Below are 16,567 nucleotides of genomic sequence, written 5' to 3'. Positions count from 1 at the left end.
TTTGCACATGCTATTACAGTTTCTAAGAGTTCCTATGTGCTGTGTTGTGTTGTGTTTTGTTGGGAAGAAGCTGTTTCTGTCTCCCCTTCAACATAGATCATTTAGCCTTGAAGAGATTGAGAGAGATTTGATAAAAATAAATGAATAAATAAATAACCTACTTAGAACTGAGTGTTTCAAGGTGTCTCACTGACTACTTATGTTTTTATTTCACACTTGTGGGTTACTATATTAACCACCCTTGGACTACTTGTTCACTGAGGGTTGAGTGATGCACTAATCTATGGGCATAGAAGTATGTCAATAGTACTAATTTTATTTTTATATCTCTATAGCATAATAATCGTATGTTTTCCCCTAGTTCCTTGACTTATCTAATTTAGGGTCTTGGATTTATTAACAGTTTGGGGTCCACCTAATGAAATGGGTTTTAAATCCAATCAAAAAGTGGTTGGACAATCCTATATTTGTGTCATTATTGTACCAGTGTATCTCACAGGTGGCTTGCTGTTGTGGGTGATAGTACTCTCTTTCTGAAGTCCTTTCGGTAATCTACAAGATAAAAAGATGCCCTGGGTTGAGGGAAAATAATGTCCTAAAACAAAATGTCTGTCTCTATCTGAGTCCTCTAGACTTTCACTTTCATCACTGACGTTCCTTTGCCACAGTGGTGTTCAGATACCTAGTAAGTTATACAGTTAAATGCTGCAGTATAATCTTATTTCAATAGATGGAAAGGTTTGAAACACTCCTTTAAGTAATATAACTGAAGGAGGCCACCAACTCACAAGCAAAAAAAACTCTGTATGACTTCAAGTGCCCATAGTGGGGAGTGCCAAAGGGGCCATAACAGCTCAGAGAAGTGGGGAGGAAGGGTTATGGGAGGGTATGGACTGGCAGGGGGAGGTGAATGGGATGTAAAGTGGATAAGTTAAAAATAAATAAAAATAAATAAAAACTAAAACCCTCTGTATAATGTAAGTTAAAAAGAAAATTAGGGAGCTATCATGAAATATGAGTGTTAGGTGAGATTTTTCCACCACTTAGAAAATGTGTGGCATGGTTCGCTAAAATTAGTCCCATGGTAAACGCAGAAGAAGTAAACATCTGATAACATCACTAATTTGGAACAGAATGTTGTGATTTGGCTTTCTTCTGGGCTTTAATGGGTTGGCCAGCTGTAGTCATTTATGTTATGTTTCTCTAGTTCCCAGTTCCGATAGGAATTTTCCCTCTGAAATAAGTGGTTTAGTAGTTTGGGTTGTTTATGTGGACTGCTGTTAAATACTACGCATGTTTCCCTGACCATACACAGAAAGTCTGATTTTTGTGTGTGTGCTTTCTGCTATGATTTCAATTTCTTAGCAGAAGACCTTAAGAGGGCACATTTAGAAAAAACTCCGAAATTATAGTTATAATAATAGAAACCCAACGCGGTTCTTTTAAGACTTACTTAGTAGGCAAACAAACTTTTTAATTAATCAAATGATATATTGTTCCAATTCTTTGTTGTTTGGTGTGGTAACTTTACACATACACACACACACATATACACACATATATGTGCACTTCAGGTCAAAGAAATTTGAGAAAAGTAATAAAAAAGATTGTTCACATATATGGAACATTTTTCTCAAAATGTTGTCATATTGCTTTATATTATGGTAATATTGTAGTAAATTAGAAATGAAGTAGAAGTTGTATGTATGGATTCTTTCACTGTTACTAATTAATTTCACTGTTCTCTAATTAACAGAATGTTAGATAATAGAGACTTAAAGATTTATCTTCCTAGAACTTTTTTAAGACTGTAGGTTCTAGAACTATTGATTTTTGTAATGATTACCAACTTTCCACCTATGAGTTGGGGTGCCCCATAATTAATGATTAATTTTAACAAAACAATATTGAGATTGTACTTGGAACTTCATTTCTGGCAAATCTGTTTTCTCCTTTGCCAAATTATTAGCTCGAAGCAACCGCATTTTAGATTAAAAGAGTACTCTTAAAGAAATTCTGTTTCCATTAATATACATAGTGTGGCAATTAAGTTAAATAGCCACTGACAGTCAGGCTGTTTGCATATTGAAAATTCTATGATTAAGTAGCAACAAGCATTTAATGCAAAACAAATCTATGATAATTTATTTGATGTGGAGTTAATCTTGTTATTCAAAAGGAGTCAGGTTGTCACTTTGTATCTTATTATATTTAATATTTGTTGTATAATTTGCATGATTGTTTTGAACCATGGTGGCTATGAATGTCAGTGACACAATTCTCTTATTATTTCCTTTTAATCCTAATTCATAACAATGTGAATCCTAATTCAGTACAGTAATTCAAGCATGTGGTTTAATTTTAATCATGTCAAATATTAATTTTGTCAATTACTATTTACTAATATTTAATTTTCAAATTTTTATGGTTGCTAACATTGACAAAATGAGCAATAACTAATAATATATTTCAACTCTTAGTTTCTTTTGATTAAAAAGAATGACTTGTCTAGAAATAGTCACACTTAATGCCAGGTTTTGTGAATTTGTCATTTGAAATTTCATTGGGGTCATATATCAAAAGATCTACTTGCAAGCTTTTAAGATGAAGTTATTGTAGGCTAATGTCTGAGTAAGAGATTAAATTTGAATTTCAAAAGAAGCATTTAAAGTCTCCTTTTTGTTAGGAGAGATCACATATATCAAGTAGATTTAGAATGGACTATGATTATTTTTTCCTTATTCCAATAATATTTAGTTATAATACAGAAATGATTTATTGAATGTATGAAATATGTAATTAAAATATGTGAACTAAGTATGACATGTATTACACTGGCAAAATTCATTATATATCTGCATATCTAAGCCAATTACCCATATTAATACTTTTCAATATTTTTAATTCATTAACTGCATTTCTCATATATTAGTACAAATTTACTACTTTTCTAACCTGAAATGATGGTATATTCTAAAACAAACATGCCAGAATAATAATTATATGTACTATAATTAAAACATTTATAAAGCAAAGAGCATATGACTGTGTGTTTCCTGGCTTTCATTACACTAATTTATTTTTAACCATAATAGTACAAAGATGATCACCATTCAGCAGAATTGATAGTTTATATTTTAATTTTATCCTTCAGCAATGTTAGCAGCTTATACACACTCATGCTCAAGAGATCCAGCAGTAGAATAAGCCAAAGCTACCGATCAGCATGCTGACCATGCATAGAAACCGCTGCCATACAATGGCCAGTGTTAGTCAGCTAACTTGCTCAGTAGGTTGGAGTTAAAGAATGAATACTGTTTTATGATTTAATTTATAGTTTCTAAATGGCTAATCTGAATGTAACCTGACTGTAAGTCAAAGAGAATTTGAAGTGATATTTAATTTTAGCCATATAGAAAAGGAAGAATGCATGTACAATATTAAAGTCAGGGCTACTTCATCTTAGTAAACACAATTTAAAGTCAAATTGAGGAAATGCAAAGGTGTTTCAGGTGTTATAAATACCAGGGTTCAATTCGCAGCAAGTACATGCTGCCTCATAACCATCCTTGCCTCCACCCCTTCTGACCCATATGTTCACCTGGTACATATTTAGTGCAAAGATTTATATGCAAGCAAACTACTCATAACATAAAACAAATATTTAAAAGTAAGTAAATAAAGCCAAATGGATTAGAATAGTACTCTAAATTTTCTCTAAAGTAGTATTTTGAAATTTAGATACTTATGTGCTAGTTTAATGTTCTATAATGGTATCCTCTTCTTATTATTTCCTTCTCAGTATAAAAAAGACAGAAATATTTATGAAGAGGATCATTGAGGCAGTGTATCTAATGCCCATCTTTTCCATCATTAAAATGATAATTTTCATATATTTCCATATTATAGAAGATTACTGCACATATTTCTATGTAGGTTTATGGTTCAAAGTATTTTGAACAACTTTCATTTTATGCAAGGACTTAGGGGCAGCAAAGAACAATCTGAAAGTCAACTGGGTCTCAAATAGCTCACTAAATGTCCATGTGGGTTCTGGGAATAAAGTCAGGTCCTCTTCAGAGCAATGAGTGCTCTTAGCAACTAGGCCAACTCTCTAACCTTAGGAAGGGACTCTGGGAGAAGAGTTAAATAATTTAAGGTGATGATATTCAGCACCATGGATAGTCACAGACTAAGACTACATTAACTTTTTGGCAACATTAACTGTGTATCTCTCTCTCTCTCTCTCTCTCTCTCTCTCTCTCTCTCTCTGTGTGTGTGTGTGTGTGTGTGTGTGTGTGTGTGTACGTGTGTGTGACTATTAAGCAACATACAGGGCTTTTAATAATTAGTTTTGTCTGCATAATCAGCATGAGCTACAGGATGTGAAGAATGATGGGTTTTTTTTATTACATTTAACACAATTAAAACTCATGCTTCCACCACGTTCATGCAGTTTTAAGAAACAAACAAGACATTATTCTCTTTGTACTAAATAAAGCTAAGATCCTTTAACACTTAATAGTCTAGGGCTTTCATTAACAATGTGGGTAACTTTGCCTGATATTCTCAATGTAGTATTAAGAAACCATCTACAGGCAGACAACAAAACAAAACAAAATTCTTTTGTTTTAATTATCATTCAGGGAAAATCCCATGAATAATTTTGATGAAGTATGGAGGGATTAACCAATCAGCAAAAATCCATTAATCAAATATCTGAACACTTATATAATATTGTACCTGGCATTTTGTGGCAAACAGTATCATTTGCCTCCTTTTAAATTGATGATTCAGAGAACTAAGTTGCATCATTCTAGCTGCCTACTACAAAGACTAAAAGGTACAATGAGAGCCTAATCACTGACATCATTCGGAATCAGCTGCTTACCAAATGGTGTGAAGTCAGTCCTTGCTCCACTGCCATATTTGCACTTGGTAGCCTCGTGGGTTAAGCTTTATTTCTAAATTGAAAATGCTGGGAGAACATTTTCGTTTTGTGCAATTAACAACGGAGACACGAACATTGTATTTTATTTCATTGAAGTTACTACATTACATCATTATCAACAAAATGAAGACACACTAATTGATAAGATATTGAACTATATACTAAAAATAAACTCACCTACTGGCTAGTAGTGAGTGTCATATTTGTAGGGAGAGGTTGTAAGTAAATAAGAGGAGAAGGTGGAGATGACCTTTGTAATAACTGAGTATGGGCTAATGTCAGTGTATAACCATGTTCAGGTAATATTCATTTATAGGTAAAAATAAATAATGCATTCATATTTACATTTCTTTTTTGGCTGAAAGAAGTGGCATATCCAGAGAATGCATACAATAGAGATCTCTGCTTCAATGATGCTCTTATAATACATACATACATACATACATGCATACATACATATATAAACACATAAATAAATTCCAGATTTTTTTTAAACTGACTAACTTATGGGCTGAAGCAGTATGAACTAGGAGTCTCAGGTTCTCTAGTGTGAGAAGACTAAACTACAATAAAAATAGGCTCATCCATAAAAAATAAATATGTCAAAGAGACATCCTAAATATTCTTCAGTGGCCAATGCATCTATAATTTGAGATGAAAATGAAATATTTGAATTTAGTTAATATTAAAATTACAGTGAACCTACTTATATAAACAAATAAATAAGTTAATAAATAATAGCAAGATCTAGAATAGATAAATTTACCATGTTGAGGAATTCTCAATAATTAATCAAATGGTATGTCCTCATAGGGGCCACTTATAAAATTCTACTTCTTAAACTTGGGCTGAAAGTCATAGCTTCCTTATATAGGAAACAAGGTAGAAATCTCAAAGAAAGTTAACTATTCAGTGGAGAAAATAATTAAATAATATTTCAACAGATAGACAGAGATAAAAAACCAGTGATATTATCCTAACTGTATCTAACTCTGATGGAGTTTAATAAAATGAAAAGTTATGGCTCTCTTTTTCTTCTAACATGCTCTCTGTAAAAATGTCTACCCCAAACATTAAATATATCCAATGGAAGATACAATATTTATTATCATCGTGTCCCTCAAATGAAAATTAATTAAACAAAGAAGATTGTAAACTCTTAGATTTAGGAAGGACTTAGAACATTAGAAGAGATGGTAATGAAGGACGCTGGATATCACTCTGTGATAAAATTGATATTGAATAAAAAAAGAAGTCAAAGTGTTGGATGTTAAAATTTAGCTATTGATCTACTACTGTCAACTAACTGACAGTAGTAGTGGATGCACTACTCATTCATACTGTTTACAGTTAGAGTAAGTGTGATAGTTTGGATCCCTTTATTATAATTTTTTTCTATGAATATAAATCTATCTCAAGTTTAAAACTTATTTAAATTTTAATGTAGATACATTCTAAAACAAGAATAGTTTGTACCCTAAGGGCTCAATGTTTAAGCTCTCATCTGTTATGCGTAGGTCAGCTCACACATAGACCCATGATGCAGATTTTGGAATATTTCTTCACATGGCTAAAAGTTGCATTTTGAATATTTATAACTTGTTTTTAACGATTTTTTACTGTCTCCTTTCTCTTTTTAGTACATTAGTTTTCCTTTATCTTACAGAGAGACAATAATAGGTTATGAGTTGACATAATTTAATAACGTTTTTATAAGGTTTGCTGACTTTTAAAGCCCAGCCTAAAAGCTGTATTTATTTGTATCTTGTGTTTGTGAATGTCCTACCTGCGTGAACATATGTACTACTGTATGTTGAGGCTAGAATATCAAGGGAACCCGTGGCTGTGGTGAAAGCGTTAATGTTTGAAACCTCAGGACTCCAAACTCCAGGAGAGTTGGGTCTACCTTGGAGCTTACTGAAGACATCCTGTGATGTCATGTGCTCAGCAGTTATAGTGTGTGGCGGCCTCATGTGTAAAATAAAGTGACGCATTTGGAAATCAAGACAACATGTAAAGAGTTCCCAAAACACGGTGTCTGTACTCTCTGTAAGACACAGAATCTGAGAAGCCGTTACTTTCCTTGAGACATTCTGTTCTGTACAGAAAACTCTTTTTTTTTTTTGACCCAGAGCAAAGCCTTTATTTATTTTTTATATTTTTATTAGATATTTTTCTCATTTACATTTCCAATGCTATCCCAAAAGTTCCTCATACCCCCCCCCCCCCACACACACACACCACCACTACCCTACCCACCCACTCCCACTTTTTGGCCCTGACGTTCCCCTGTACTGGGGCATATAAAGTTTGCATGTCCAATGGGCCTCTCTTTCCAGTGATGGCCAACTAGGCCATCTTTTGATACATATGCAGCTAGAGTCAAGAGCTGCGGAAACTCCTACCCTGACATTATGCTGTAGCCCGCTTTGTACTAGAACCAGTCTCGTGGTCCTTGCCTTGCTGGGAATTGAGGAATGGGATAACAGATGTGCACCTACATCACAGAATAGCTTGAGTGTGCTTCCCGGTCCTTTCTCAATCTTTGCCAACCCCTAATCTCAGTTAGGACAACTGTGGGTAACAGGTGTAGTGGGGCCTCATTTCCTCCACCTTTGGCATGGCCCATTACATTTTTACTAAAACTGATTATCAGATGTCTCATTTGCCAACCTTTCAACAGTTCCCAAGTTTTGAGTCCTGGTATCAGAAGGTAGGGCACCCCAGGCCTGATTTTAGGCTGTCCTCTCGGGCGTGCTTCATGAAGGTTTGAGTCAGAAGCGTTTATGATAAGCAGCTACCTAGTTCAATTAGCCTTTATTACAGAGAGTAGTTCTCAGAGCTTCTGCCCAGCTATCCCTTCCTCGAGGTCACAGCAGTACTGTCTGAGACGTTGAGTGAGGATGGTGGGTGGTCGCTTCCCGCCTGGCCAGCACTCTCACAAGAGTTTGAATTATAGACACTTTGTTTTCTTTTGAACAGAAGTCCCATGTAATCCCTTTAGTGTGAATTGCTATCTTGTTTGTTTAGAACCTTGAAACAATAGTTTCTTCTTACAGAGAAGATCTGCAGAAGTGGGGTTACTCTCTACACAGGACCTGTAGAGCAGAACATGCAAAATCTTACATCACACATATACCTTCTTGTTCCTAAATGAAATTGATAAATTTTTAAAAATATTTTTAATCACCAGTTTTTTGAGCAATGATTTTGCTGTATACTACAGGCCAGCCTTGAACCCACAATCTTCCTGCTTCTGAGTCATGTGCTACCACACCTGGATCCCAAGTTTTTCTTTAAGTGGTCTTGGTTGACTTGGGTTGGACATCTTAAGTAATCTGTGAATTGTTTTGTGGAAGACTGAGTCTCATGCAGCTGAGTTTAATATTTGTGCTATTTCTAAAGTATCTACCACCTAAATGTACCAACTCATAATTCTAGATGGCTGTTGATGAGTTTGTATCATAAATATAATTGTTGATCCATCCTTAATTTGTGCAATATTATATGAAGAGATTGAGTTAACAATTAAAAACATGCCTCTTTATGAAGAGAGAGAGAGAGAGGGAGAGAGAGGGAGAGGGAGAGAGAGAGAGAGGTGATCAGATTTACTCAGACCAGAGTTACAGATGGTTATGAGCCACCATTTTGGGGCACTGACAACAGAAGATGGAGAAGAAGTATTGTTAAGAGAGTAAAAAGGGATACAAGAATGCTCTGAGACACTGTTAGATATGCTAACAGTATTATTCTCATGATATCAATGGAATAATTTGTAGTAATTTGTAATTTGTAGTAATGATGTGCTATTGACACTCACATTACTTCATGACCATTATGATCAAAACCACTGCAAATGTCCCTACAATCATTTTATATATATATATATATATATATATATATATATATATATATATATATATATATATGCAGAATTACTCTTGATACAGAAAAAAATATTCTGGATCTATTTTGAGCTCAAAACTTTTCTTTTTATTTGGTGATTAAGCATTATGTTGAAGAACAGTTTTCTAATTAACTTTTATTGTCATGGTATTGCATCATGTCTCCTCTTCCATTGCCCCCTTCATGCCTCCCTTAGGTCTCTTCCTTCCAAATCTTTCTAAGCTCACCCCCTCAACTTGATAGCCTCTCTTTGTTTTATTATTGTTGTTTCTTACATAAAATGTTCATGCAAATATTTGTATGTAGGCATGTGTTTGAACATTATCTGTCTGTCTGTCTATCTATCTATCTATCTATCTATCTATCTATTGATTTATCTATCTATCATTATATCTATCATTCTATCTATCTATCTATCTATCTATCTATCTATCTATCTATTGATTTATCTATCTATCTATCTATTGATTTATCTATCTATCATTCTATCTATCTATCTATCTATCTATCTATCATCTATCTATCTATCATCTATCTACCTATCTATCTATTGATTTATCTATCATTCTATCTATCTATCTATCTATCTATCTATCTATCTATCCATCTATCTATCTATCTATCTATCTATCTATCTATCTATCTATCTATCTATCAACTATCTAGATACATGCATAAAACCTGCTTTGTGAGTTATGAGGCTTCCTTTTCTGTTTTTGGTCTGTGCATATGTGGTAACCCAACTGACCACTCTGCATTAAATAAACAGGAAGGGAGGTGTTTATGTGTGTGAGGTAGGGAGTCCTCTCTGGAAAAGGTCAGTGCTCCTTCATCCAACACTTAATAGTTTTCTACAGCTCTTTGCCCTAGGGTGAGGCACCATAAAAGTTTCCTTCTTTCATGTTAACATGTTCATTAATATTACCAGTTTTCCTGTCTTGTTTAATCACCTCTTTCTGGAAGAGACTGTTTTACCATATTCACCTAGGGCTTCAACGCTATACAAAGAACTATAGGAAACTAAAGAATGCTAAGGAAGGGATAACTAATCTTTCCCAAGAAGACTACAACAATTATTTATTTAATACCAAATGGCTAGCTCTTCATCACACATAGAAGTATCATTATGCAGATTGAGTAAGTCATGATTAGGAATGTTTAAGTATACATGTAAATATACAGCCATTTAGTAACAAGAAATAAAATGACTATGAATTTGAAATAGTAAGGATGGATATATGGGAGTATTTAGAGGAGTGGAAGGGAAGAGAGAAATGTAATTATGCTATATTCTAAAATGTTTAATAAAGGAGACAGTCTTCATTGATGAAGGTTGCTCTCTATACTTATCTGTAGGCATAATGATGACAGTTAGTGCAGTAATGAATTATGCTAACATAGAAAAGTAGCAGTAGTAGAACCCCATTTCCCCATGCAATACGATCCAAGGTGTAACTCACCGGCTGGTTTCCAGTACCAAGCTTGATTTCCCTCCAATTAAGTGGGCCTTAAATCCAATTAAAAAGCTAGTGGTTGCCATCAACATGGGAGTGTGTTTTCTGTCATACTGATAATTTTTTGTGGTTTACAGTTGTTGTGGGTTGATAGAGAACTGTATTGCTGCCTCCCTTGGCAGCCTGAATAATGTTTTCATATCTTTTAGACCATAGGGGGAAAGGCTTCTAGGTCAGGTTCATATCAAATTGTATAAGTCTTGCGTCCTAAGCATATGGTTTCTTCAGTAACATGCACCACTCTTAACTTCTTAAAGGCAACCAAGGGCTACATTGATAATCTATATTGTTTTAAAGATCATTTGGATTACCCGACCCAACTATTCATATTGAGCTTTCTTGGAGATTTACTAGTTTATAGTTCACATGGGGAGTTAAGCCCAAGTGGTTTAATTTCCTTTAATATGTGTGTGTGGTGAAAAATATATATTGTATATGTGATGTATGTGCACACACACAGATATATATGTTGCATTATTGTATGTATATATAAGATATATTTCCCTAAGGTTTTATTAAAAATGAACTGTTATTTGTCTGTCATTCTTCCATCTCTCTATATGGCAGCCTCTCTCCCTTTAACTGACTGGAACTCTATCTCAGATATAACCTCCAAGAGCTGAATTAAAGAATCTTGACATTTTCTAAATCAAAAATTTTTCAAAATCTAGGAAGTTTGTGATTAACTTTAATGGGTACAAATATATAACAAAATATTGCATCTTGGTTGTTATGATTTGGGCTATTTTGTTGTTTTTATTTTTTTCAAAACCAATTTTTATTAGATATTTTCTTCATTTACATTTCAAATGTTATTCTGAAAGTCCCCTATATACTCCCCCTGCCCTGCTCCCCAACCTACCCCCTCCTGATTCCTGGCCCTGGAATTCCCCTGTACTGGGCCATACAATCTTCACAAGACCAAGGGCCTCTTATCCAACAGATGGTCTACTAGGCCACCCTCTGCTACATATGCATACACAAGCTCTGGGGGCTACTGGTTAGTTCATATTGTTGTTTTTCCTATAGGGTTGCAGAGCCCTTTTGCTCCTTGGGTACTTTCTCTAGTTCCTTCATTGGGGGTCCTGTGTTCAATCCAATAGATGACTGTGAGCATCCACTTCTGTATTTGCCAGGCACTGGCATAGCCTCACAAGAGACAGCTGTATCAGGGTCCTTTCAGCAAAAACTTGCTGGCATATGCAATAGTGTCTGTGTTTGGTGGTGGTTTATGGGATGAATCCCCAGATGGGCAGTCTCGGGGTGGTCCTTCCTTCCATCTCAGCTCCAAACTTTGTTTATTTAACTCCTTCTGTGGGTATTTTGTTTCCCATTCTAAGAAGGAATGAAGTATCCACACTTTGGTCTTTCTTCTTGAGTTTCATGTGTTTTGCAAATTGTATCTTGGGTAGTCTAAGTTTCTGGATTAATATCCACTTATCAGTGAGTGCATATCATGTGAGTTCTTTTGTGATTGGGTTACCTCACTCAGGATGATGCCCTTCAGATCCATCCATTTGCCTAAGAATTTCATAAATTCATTGTTTTAAAATAGCTGAGTAGTACCCCATTCTGTAAATGTACCGTATTTTCTGTATCCATTCCTCTGTTGAGGGACATCTGGGTTCTTTTCAGCTTCTGGCTATTATACATAAGGCTGCTATGAACATACTGGAGCATGTGTTCTTATTACCAGTTGGAACAACTTCTGGGTATATGCCCAGGAGAGGTATTGTGGGATCCTCCAGTAGTAATATGTGCACTTTTCTGAGGAACCTTCAGACTGATTTCCAGAGTGGTTGTACCAGCTGGCAATCCCACCAACAATGGAGGAGTGTTTCTCTTTCTCCACATCTTTGCCAGCATCAGCTGTCACCTGAAATTTTGATCTTAGCCATTCTCACTGGTGGGAGGTGGAATCTCAGAGTCATTTTGTTTTGCATTTCCCTGATGATTAAGGATGTTGAACATTTTTTCAGGTGTTTCTCAGCCATTCATTATTCCTCAGTTGAGAATTCTTTGTTTACCTCTGTACCCCATTTTTTAATGTGGTTATTTGATTTTCTCCAATCCAGCTTCTTGATTTCTTTGTATGTATTGGATATTAGTCCGCAATTGGGTTTTGGATTGGTAAAGATCCTTTCCCAATCTGTTGGTGGCCTTTTTGTCTTATTAAATGTGTGCCTTAAAGAAGCTTTGCAATTTTATGAGGTCCCATTTTTTGATTCTCGAAATCAAAGCCATTGCACAAGCCATACAGCACAAGCCATTGCTGTTCTGTTCAGCATTTTTTCCTGTCCCCATATCTTCAAGGCTTATCCCCACTTTCTCCTCTATAAGTTTCAGTGTCTCTGGTTTTATGTGGAGTTCCTTGATCAGCTTAGATTTGACCTTAGTACAAGGAGATTATTTCCTAACTTTGACTTAAAGTGGTGTATTATGTCATATATACTGTCTTGTTACCATTACAAGAATTTGCCAAATCTTCACATTTTAATGTAAATGCTGTCTTAGATAATTAATAAATTAAATAAAAATATATAATGTATTACAATGATGTTGCACACATAATTCTTTGAAATATTGTCACATGTATTTGTACATACACACAGACACACATTTAACTTCGCTGGATTTCTAGTCAGCCTCTTGTCTCTGATTATACACTACACCTTATTGCAGACATCTCTTATATTAAAAACCACCATCTACTCTAACATCTCTAAATCTATCCATCCACATTTTTACACACACACAGTCACCTCTTCCTGTAAATGTTTTCTTCATATGCATTTTCAAGAACTTTTTTGTATTGAAAATATTTGGAGGATAGTTGTATATAATCTGAAAATAGAGTTTATGTCTGTCATTATTTCATAAATCAATGCTACCTAAAAATTAGTAACATGGCTTATACATTATGTTGGATATCTCATAAGTAATCTTCCAAAATATATGTTTGTTTCTGCTTACTGAGAATGTACTCTGTGATATTAGGTGGTTTAGTTGTGTGAAACATTATATAATATACACAACATACAGATGACGACAATACAACATTAGTCAAAATGTGGTTTTAGGTAAGATGTCACTGTACTATACCATTTATGAAAAAAATAAAAGAAAGAAAGAAAGGAAGAAAGGAAGAAAAAGAAAGAAAGAAAGAAAGAAAGATGAACTATCATTTTGTATCTTCAAAACTCAAAACCAATAAAACTAATCCTCTAGAATATCAGAACATAGATGCACACTATAATTGGCCCATTGTGATTTTTTTCATTTACTTCTATAAATTATCCCAGCAACAACATTGATGCTTAAGTTAGGAAAAAAATATTAACTCCTGATTTCCTCATATCCAAAAATCCTGAAAAAAAATCTCAGCACATGATAAATATGGATTTTTGGCTAAGTTTTAAATGTTTTGTGAGCTCATGGATTCAGATGTAATGATGGAATATACTAGAAATAGTTATCTAATAAGTACTCTAGTAGATATCAGTAAATGGCACCATAAGAATAATTTTTAATGAAATAAATGAGGGAAATAGAAATCAATCTACTATTTAATTTTAAATTTTGAGATACAGTATGCTTTATAGAATATCCTAAATATGTCTTGTATAATAAATTATTTTTAAGATGTAATATAATGAAAACAAATATTACAGATCAGTAATGTTGGAAAATATAATCTAACAAAACAAAAAAAAATGTTGCAAATAATATGCTTACTTCTGTAAAAGAAACTCAGAATAGAGTATCTATAAAATTTGGAAACATGGTATATTGAATGTGTACTGGGTTTTATTAAATACCTTTTCTAAAAAAAGTGATCATCAGGAATCCATAGTCTATAAAGATTAAAGTAAAATTATTTTTCTACATTTGAGGAGGCTGTGAAGATAAGACTCTAGAATAGATACAATTCTATTATATGGTTATCAGGAGTGTTAGCTAATTTTCCACAGCTTAAATATTAATATTATTTAACAGCTTTATCAGAAAAATAACTTTTCCAGTATAAATGAAAATGTAATAATGCAATAATAGTTACAGCATAACACACCAATTGTGACACAGAGTAAGCAGTAATTTCGGGTCTCTATTAACCATGTTATTATTTATTTGTTCTGTCTTACAGCTCCTTCTCCAGTCACCAATGTGAAAAAGGGGAAGATTGCAAAGAACAGCATTTCTTTGTCTTGGCAAGAGCCAGATCGCCCCAATGGAATTATCCTGGAGTATGAAATCAAGTACTTTGAAAAGGTAGGGCTAGGAAAATAAAAATCTCTTTTTTCTTCTTTTCTTTTCACTTTAACAACTTCACTTCTAGAATAATACAAGAGGAGGTTGTGTTATTATGTGTAAATCAATACAAGCCTGTTTTTCTGTCCTACTTCAGATGCTGCCAGTGAGCTCTTCTTGTCACATTCTGTGTTGGCTGCTCAAGGATAAGGCCTTATAGTCAGATTAACTCATTTCACATTAAAAGAAAAATTTGAGGGCTGGAGAGATCTCTCAGTGGCTTAAATCCTTTCACCTCAAGCATACAAAATTGAGTTTGGAATCCCAGAATCCAAATAATTGTCAAGTGGGTGAGACAGTCACCTGAAACTTCTGCATCAGAAAGCACAGTAAGGGGGGAAGCTAAGGAAGCTGCTAAGCAGGCCTAGTGATGGTGAGACAACCACACTGAGGATGTGGATGAAAGATCAGGATGACTCTACCTCAAATTCTGGCCTCGACATGCATATATATGTGTGTACATTCCTCCACATATGCACGAGACAGAGAGAGAGAGAGAAAGAGAGAGAGAGAGAGAGAGAGAGAGAGAGAGAGAGAGAGAGAGAGAGAGAGAGAGAGAGAGCATAAGACATTTTGAAAATGTAGTGAATATTTGAACATTTAACTTGTTGATTTTCAGTAGGGACTGTCATAGTATACAAGGTAAACTATTTGTACTTATGGCCAACACTCACCACAGTAACAGTTCTGTTAAAGTGTGGGAAATTCACACACACATACACACACACAGAGAGAGAGAGAGAGAGACAGAGAGACAGAGACAGAGAGACAGAGACAGACAGACAGACAGACAGACACAATCTAACACTCCATATTAGTTTAAATTTAAATTTTGAGAAAAATGTACTGGAGATGCTTTCTTTACATGCTTCCCTGAATAACTTATGCCTCAAGTTTATACCTAAAAATTAAACACGCATTCACACACACACACACACACACACACACACACTCATACATACGCACATAGTTGTTATTGTCCTTTTACTTTGCTTTAACTCTATAATTAATTAAGCTCTTGAAAGTAGAATCACATTGTTGGAAGCTCAGAGTAAGTTCATAATTTCTGATAGACTGGCATATGTGGCTGAAATAAAGAAGTTATCATCTAAATACGATTTTGTATGGCTTAGAACTAGTAGGATGTCCTTAGAATAATTTGAGTTCTAATAATGAGTACAAGAACTTGGATGGTTGCTCAAGCCAGTTTCAAAAGGGGAATTAGAGACCTTGATTTCATTAAGTCAACTCCTTTCATGTCCAATTATAATTTATTCTTATTGTTCTCCTTTCTCACTGTCTTCCTGGGTACATAGTTATCTACACCTGAAAATGTAGCATTGAATGCACTAAAATACTTGAAGAGAGCCCCTTTGAGATAAAAGTTTTTGCAGAATGGTTGATAGAGTTGTTTGTCAGCAAAACTGGAGCTGATGTAGTAGAATACAGTGGCCTCACTGATTTCCATTTTCTGAGATATTGCATTTCAATCCCAGATATCTGAAATATGAACACATTGCATTTGTAGTTATTTGTAAATTAAGATTACATTTCATAATTGGTTTTGTAAGCATAATTAATCTACAAAATGCAAAGTTACATAGACTACACATAAGGAAACATATGCTAACTTTCATAATAAATATTTTATATATTCAAATATTATTTTTATTAAAATTGATTCTAACATGTTAAAAGTATGATAGCCTTACATCAAAAACTATGAAAATGATTATATACTATTATATTTACTGAAATACAGTTTATTAGCACTAACACTAAACATTTAATATGTGCTTGTGTATTTACATGGTTTTTCTTTTATCCATCCAGTGACATAGACCAATTAACATTATTCATGCTTTTATACCTAGAATTCCTTCACTGC

The 16,567-nt window shown here is 34.2% G+C and overlaps 1 protein-coding gene across 9 annotated transcripts in view; it reads left to right on the top strand.

Moving 5' to 3' along the window:
• Epha5 (Eph receptor A5) overlaps positions 1-16,567 on the top strand; it is a 363,058-nt gene that overhangs the window by 246,767 nt on the left and 99,724 nt on the right. For all 9 annotated transcript variants that reach the window (XM_006534769.2, NM_007937.3, XM_006534775.3 and 6 more), the window contains one exon: positions 14,516-14,640. In XM_006534769.2, coding sequence (XP_006534832.1) covers positions 14,516-14,640 — 125 coding nt within the window. The remainder of the gene's footprint in view (positions 1-14,515; positions 14,641-16,567) is intronic.

This window comes from Mus musculus, chromosome 5 (assembly GCF_000001635.26).
Source record: "Mus musculus strain C57BL/6J chromosome 5, GRCm38.p6 C57BL/6J".
NCBI lineage: Eukaryota > Metazoa > Chordata > Mammalia > Rodentia > Muridae > Mus > Mus musculus.
The sequence above is the reverse complement of the archived record's forward strand: the minus strand, read 5'-3'. Positions and strand labels throughout refer to the sequence as shown.